Source organism: Fonticula alba (assembly GCF_000388065.1).
Source record: "Fonticula alba strain ATCC 38817 unplaced genomic scaffold supercont2.3, whole genome shotgun sequence".
Lineage (NCBI taxonomy): Eukaryota > Rotosphaerida > Fonticulaceae > Fonticula > Fonticula alba.
This window is the reverse complement of record NW_009242973.1, coordinates 1,021,989-1,028,110: the sequence shown is the minus strand read 5'-3', so window position 1 is coordinate 1,028,110 and position 6,122 is coordinate 1,021,989. Positions and strand designations below refer to the sequence as shown.

General features: G+C 70.9%; 1 protein-coding gene across 1 annotated transcript; it reads left to right on the top strand.

The window, feature by feature from the left end:
- Positions 1 to 587: 587 nt before the first annotated feature.
- H696_02019 (hypothetical protein) lies at positions 588 to 5,932 on the top strand (the record flags this gene model as incomplete). The annotated part of the gene is made up of 4 exons (XM_009495917.1): positions 588 to 2,688; positions 2,916 to 2,969; positions 3,104 to 5,883; positions 5,921 to 5,932. 4 exons carry the CDS (start codon positions 588 to 590, stop codon positions 5,930 to 5,932), a joined length of 4,947 nt encoding a protein of 1,648 aa, XP_009494192.1.
- Positions 5,933 to 6,122: the final 190 nt, after the last annotated feature.

Sequence of the window (6,122 nt, the reverse complement as noted above, 5' to 3'; positions counted from 1 at the left end):
CCCCGCCGTCACCAAAAGCTCCCATCCACTGCCTAGTGCACCCGATAGCTCTGGGGCTGCAGACGCATTCGCCCCCCCCCCCCTCCTTCCCTCCCTTGTTTGAGCGAGGTACCACCAAGTTGGCTGACTGCCGGTTTATATCGCCCGAAAGGGACAGACAGGCCTCGCAAGGCGGAAGCTGACCACTCTCCTCGGTCGCTTGTTCTCCCTGGCTCCCCCCCATTGAATGTGCTTTTCTGGCGTCCTCCGACCCAGTTACCCCCCCCTGATACGCCCCGGCCTCCGAGCAATCCGGACCTCCACCACGTCCGGCCCTTTGGCTCTTCTTGCTTGGCACCCAAGTCCCGCTCGTACGTACATGAGCGCCTCAGCCGCCCAGAACGCAAGGGCGCCTCCCCCGCAGCCTCGCCAAGAAAGCATTGACCCCTTGCCTCCCGATATGGGCACCCATATCATGTAGCGCCCTCCGTCTGCCCTTCCGCCGAGACGCTTCGTTGCAGCACTCCCCCCCCCCCCTACTCCCCCCCACCCCCGCTCCCTAGCCCCTCCCTCCCTGCCATCGGGTCCTTGGCGAAGCGACCGATAGCATGAACCCCCCAGGGGGCTTCCAGCCCGGGCGCCCACACCCCGCCACGGAAGAAGACAAGAGCACCTTGATCTCGGCGCAGGCCGGCCCCGGCCATGATGACTACACTTCGGAGTACCCCCCTCACGAGGGCCCCAAGCCGGGGTCCTACTTCGCCGGGGGCCTTCTTCCGGGCGTGCCACCCCGGCCCGACAATGGGGACTTCCCCGGGTCCGGGCCCGGATCCGGGGCCAACACCGTGTCCGCCTCCTCCTCCGGCGGCTTCTACCTCGAGGAGGGGTCCTTCCATGCGACGGGGGACCTGCCACCGCCCCTGGCCCCGGGGGCTGGCGGGCCCGCTGCTGGAGCCTACATGGGACTGTCGCTGTCGAGCGGCGGTGGCGGCTTCGGGGCCCCCTCGGCCGATGTTCACCTGGCCCCCGGCGGGCTGGCGGACTACTCCGGTATTTTCCACGCCCACGCGGGCCAAGTGCAGCAGCCCCCGCACCAAGTCCAGCCGGCTGGGGACTTCTCCCAGCAGGCCCTTCTGACCATTCCCGCCAGCCAGGGCTCCTCGTACCAGGCCCAATTCCTCGGGTATCACCCTCTACAGGGTGCCGGGCCCGGGGCGGATTTGGGCGTGGCCGGCGGCGCGGGCGGTGGCAATAGCACCGGCAATGGAAGCGTCGGCGTCGGCGTCGGCGTCGGCAGTGGCGGTGGCGGGCCCGGCGCAAGCAACGGCACCACTGCCGGCAATGGCACCGGCCACCCGGCCTTCGGGGGGATGATGCATCCGGGCGCCGGGCCTGGGCGTTTGGCCGAGGAGTCGGATTTCGTTTTCGCCGGCTCCTCCGCGGCCGGGGCCGCCGGCCTCGCCCTCGGGGCCCCGGGGCATGCCTTCCACCCGACCCACCATGCGGCCATGCACCATGGCCAGCTGCACCACGGCCAGTTGCACCATGGCCAGCTGCACCACGGCCAGCTGCATGCCCATCAGGGCCAGCATGCGCACCATATGCTGGCACAGCAGCAGGTCCACCATCCCCACCACCACCCGCACCTGGCCCAGGTCCATGCCTTCCATCACGGCCACCACCATGGGCCACACCATGGGCATCACCACATGCCGGGGCTCGCATCGCAGGCGGTCCCGCGCGAGCTGATCGGCCTCTCGAGCGACTTCATCTCCGGCATCATCCAGCAGCAGAATGCCCAGACCACCACGGCCGGGGGCAGCCTCAGCGAGCTGTCGCCGCCCATCAACAAGAATGTCTCCCTGCCCGGGTCGCGGCCCAATGCCCTGAACATGTCGCTGCTCATTGCCAAGATCCGGACCCCGACGCACACCGGCGGCGAGCTGACCGCCGACGTGGGCATCACCCTGTGTATGCGGCTCAACCGGCTGACCAAGATCTTTTGCTGCACCGAGCCCTCCTGCAACAAGGCCTTCCACCGGTTCGAGCACCTGAAGCGCCATCACCTGATGCACACCGGGGAGAAGCCCTTCAAGTGCGAGACCTGCAACAAGTACTTCAGCCGCCGGGACAACCTGGCCCAGCATAAGAAGATCCACAGTCGCGACGCGCGGAAGTCCTCCACCAGCTGCCCCTCCGGCGGGCCGGGCAATGACCCCGGCGATGAGGACCCGGTGGATGATGAGTGCCTCTCGGAGCCGGGAAGCCCGTTGGGCCTGGAGCCGGGGGCCGTGGCCCCGGGTGGCAGCCTGCGCGACGAGTATTCCGACGTGGGCTCCGAGTCGGCGACCTCCTCCTCGGCCCCGGGCAGCCGGCGCGAGTCGCTGCATGACATGCCGCTGGCCGTGGGGGGGCTTCGAGGCCCCGGGGCCGTGGAGTATGGCGACCAGGATCTCCGGTCGGACCCGCCGGTGGCGGCCCCGGGGGCTGGCGGCGAGCGCCGCAACAGTGCCAACACCGAGCTCGCCCGACTGGGCCGGATTTCGTTGGAGTCCTCCGATCCGCCGGTTCCGTCCGGGCCCGGGGAGGGCGACGACCGCCTGGCCCCGGGCAGCCTGCCCGGGCACGATCCCACCCGTGGGCCCTGGGAGCGCATGACCAGCATGTTACAGGGGGCAGGCGCCACTGCCGGGCGGTCCCCTAGTGGCGGTACGTCCTCCACAGCGTGTGTCTTTGGTGTCGGCCGCACCGGGGCCTTCACTTCGCGGCCTGGGTCGGCTGCATGTCCGTCATCATTGTGTTCTAACTCTCCGGTCCTGACGTCACGCGTTGTTTCCGTGCGCGCGCGCGTGTGTGTGTATGTGTGTGTGTGTGTGTATGTGCGCCCTTGTGGCGACCCGGATGTTGTGCTTCGCGTTGGCGCTTCTCCAATCCAGGTCTCATGATGCATGGTGCGGCTATGCCGCCGGATCTCCCGTCGGAGATGTCTCGTACGCTGCCCCATCGCCCCCCCCCCCCCCCCCCCTCGCATGTGCTCTATGTCGCGTGTCGCGGCACCTTTGCCGCACGTCCATGGGACCCTGAAACTGACATGGCCCCTGCCTTGGGTGGGATCCTTTTGCAGAGCCCCTGCTGCCCGCACGTTCGAACCGGAACTCCTGGCCGCCGCCCGGTGGCCCGGTGTTCTTCCCGCCTTCTGCCGACCCCGGAGCCAGCCTCCACAGTGCGGCCTACTCGGCGGGCTCGAGCCAGGGCGGCATGGGCATGCCGGCGGGGTCGCTTCTCGCCCAGCCGACCGGTCCTGCATCGGACATGGTTCTCGAGGAGGACAGCCGCGAGGGGGGCGCCGGCCTCGGTGGCGAGGGCAGCCTCCTCCGACCCCTGCTGCACCACCATTCGCACGCGGCGCAGCACTCGCACTTCCACCATGGGCAGTATGCCTCACAGCAGCAGCAGCAGCAGCAGCAGCAGCAACAGCAAAACTCGCCCTACCATCAGCCCCACGCCCAGTACCAGTACCAGCCGGGCCCGCCATCGCAATACCACCCGCCGGCCTACCACCCGCACCCGGACGAGGAGGATGCACAGGAAGGTGACGACCAGCCGTCATCCTCCCGGCGTGGCAGCACCGAGCACTTTCTGGCATCGCGCTCGGACGGCGCCTCCCCGAAAGAGGCCGCACACCGGGGCCTGCTGCAGTCGGCGGCCTTCCGGTCGTGCTTCTCCAGCGAGAGCCTCCCGCTCAATGTCCACCGGAATGACTCGAACCTGGGGCTGGGCCCCGGCGGGCCGACCGGCTTCGAGGGCGGGCTCTTTGACATGGGCATTGCTGGCATGCGCGGCGGCCCGCCGGGCGGGGTGGTGGTGGTGGCCGCCTCGCCGGCCGCCTCGCCGGCCCCCTCGCCCGCGGCGCACCACACCAGCGCCTTGGCGGCCACCGGGGCCGGGCCTTCGCCAGGCCCGCCGACCGGGTCCCCCTTCGGCGGCCCGGCCCCGGGGCGCATCCTTCGCCGGTCGCAAAGCAACATCGAGCACACCGGCAAGCCGCTGTCCTTCCCCCCGGGGTCTTCCTTTGCTTCGCTGTCCATGGGGCTCTTCGGCGAGGGGAGCTTCGGTCTTGGCCAGCCGATGCCGCCCGGGCCGGAGCACAACGACGCCGGGGGCTACTTCCGGTCGGTGCCCTTCTCCGGCAATCTCTCCTTCGGCACCGGGCCGGGGGGCGACTTCCAGGCATTCCATGGGACCGGTGGGGGCCCGGGCTCCGGCCCCGGCCCCGGCCCCGGCGGCCAGTATGCCAGCCCCACAGGCCCCAGCGCAGGCGGCTGGCCGTCTGCCGATGCGCCGGACAGTGACTCCGGCACGCGGGTCACACGCTTCCCCGATGATGGCCAGGCCCGGCGGGCGGCGCAAGCGGCACAGGCTGCTGCGGCCGCCGCGGCCGCGGCCGCGGCCGCTGCCACTTCCCCCAGCCCGGCTTTTGGCGGCCCCGGAGCGGGGCTGGCTGCCGGCGGTGGCACCGGGCCCGGTGGATGCGGCGGCTGTGGCGGCTGTGGCGGATGCACTGGCACCGGGGCCCCGGGCAGCGGGCTGCCCTTCTGCGATGCATCCAGCGCGGCGGCGGCCGCCGCAGCCGCCGCCGCCGCCGCCGCCGGCAACAGCACCCCCCTGCGCCTGGGTGCCTCGACCCCCACATCAGGCATTCGGACCCCGAAACGCGTGTCTCGAACACGCAGTCACATCGAAACCGCCCGAGGCATCTCCGACTACAAGCACAGCACCGAGCTCTCGCCGGATGATGATCTGGGCCCGGGCCCGGTGTCGCCGGCTCCGGCGAGCTTCGGCGGTCGGCGCATCGGCAAGCGCCGTCCCTCGCCGGCGGTCAACTCCCCGCGCGTCAACCGGCCGCAATTCCCCCCCGATCGGAAATTGTCGGACGTCGGCCGGCTTTTCCCCAGCGGTGGCCCGCATCACCATCAGCAGCAGCAGCAACACCAACAGCAGCAACAACACCAACAACACCAACAGCAGCAGCAGCAGCAGCAGCAGCAGCAGCAGCAACAGCAGGCCGGTAATGGCCAATACCCCGGGGGTGGCTCGACACCCGGTACTAGCTTCTACGCCTCGGGGCCTGGCGCCCTGGAGGATGGCGGTCTGCTGCCTCCGCCGCCGCCGCCGCCGCCGCTGCAGTCGAGTTCCGGCGAAGGCTGCTCCGGCAATATGGCATCCGGCCAGCACTTCGACTCGCGGTTCCCGTCCTTCGGGGGGCCGAATGCACGCTCGGGCAGCTTCGACGCCACGGCCGGGCAGCCGCCGGTCCCCGCGCCGCCTGGGCATGGTGGCAGCGGCGCGGGCAGCGGCGGCCATGGCAGCGGCAATGCCCTGTCCATGGCGCAGCTGTCTACGTCGTCCGCCTCGGCAGCCGGGGCCTCTTCCACGGGGTCATCCTCCTCGACCAGTCCCTTTGGGCTTGGGCCTGGCGCCGGCGCCGGCGGCCAATACGGGCTTTTGCAGCCACCCGCGGCCGACAGCGAGCTCACCATGCGTCGCTGCCTGAGCGCCAGCTCCACCGATTCCGCGGGGCTCAGCACTGGCGGCGGCGGCGGCGGCGGCGGCGGCGGTGGAGGCGGTGGTGGTGGCAATACCACAGGCCCGGCAGCCAACACACCCGCTCGGCCCCTGAGCTTCCACCACCACCAACTGCTGATGCTGGTGGAGGATGTGGACCAGGCGCCCACAAACATCCTCGCCGGCGGTGGGGGAGATGCCCGTACCCCCGGAGGCGCGGGAAGGGTGTCCAGCGGGGGGCCCTCGCCGGGCCCCTGGCTGGGCCCATCCCCGGCCATGGGCACATCTGCCTCGCCGAGCGCCAACGGCGGGACCAGCGGCACCGGAGGCGGGGCGGCCGTGCCTCCTCCCCCCCCGGCACTGGTCATCCACCAAGATGGCATCTTGATGGCCGGGCCGGCCGGCAGTGGCACCGGGCGCCGGGCCTCCGACGCCTCCTACCCAGGGTCCGCCGGGCTGGCCTCATCGCCAGCGGCGACCCAGGCCCCGCCCCCGCCCCCGCCGTCGTCCCATCAGCAGCAGCAGCAGCAGCAGCAGCAGCAGCAGCAGCAGCAGCAGCAGCAGCAGCAGCAGCAACA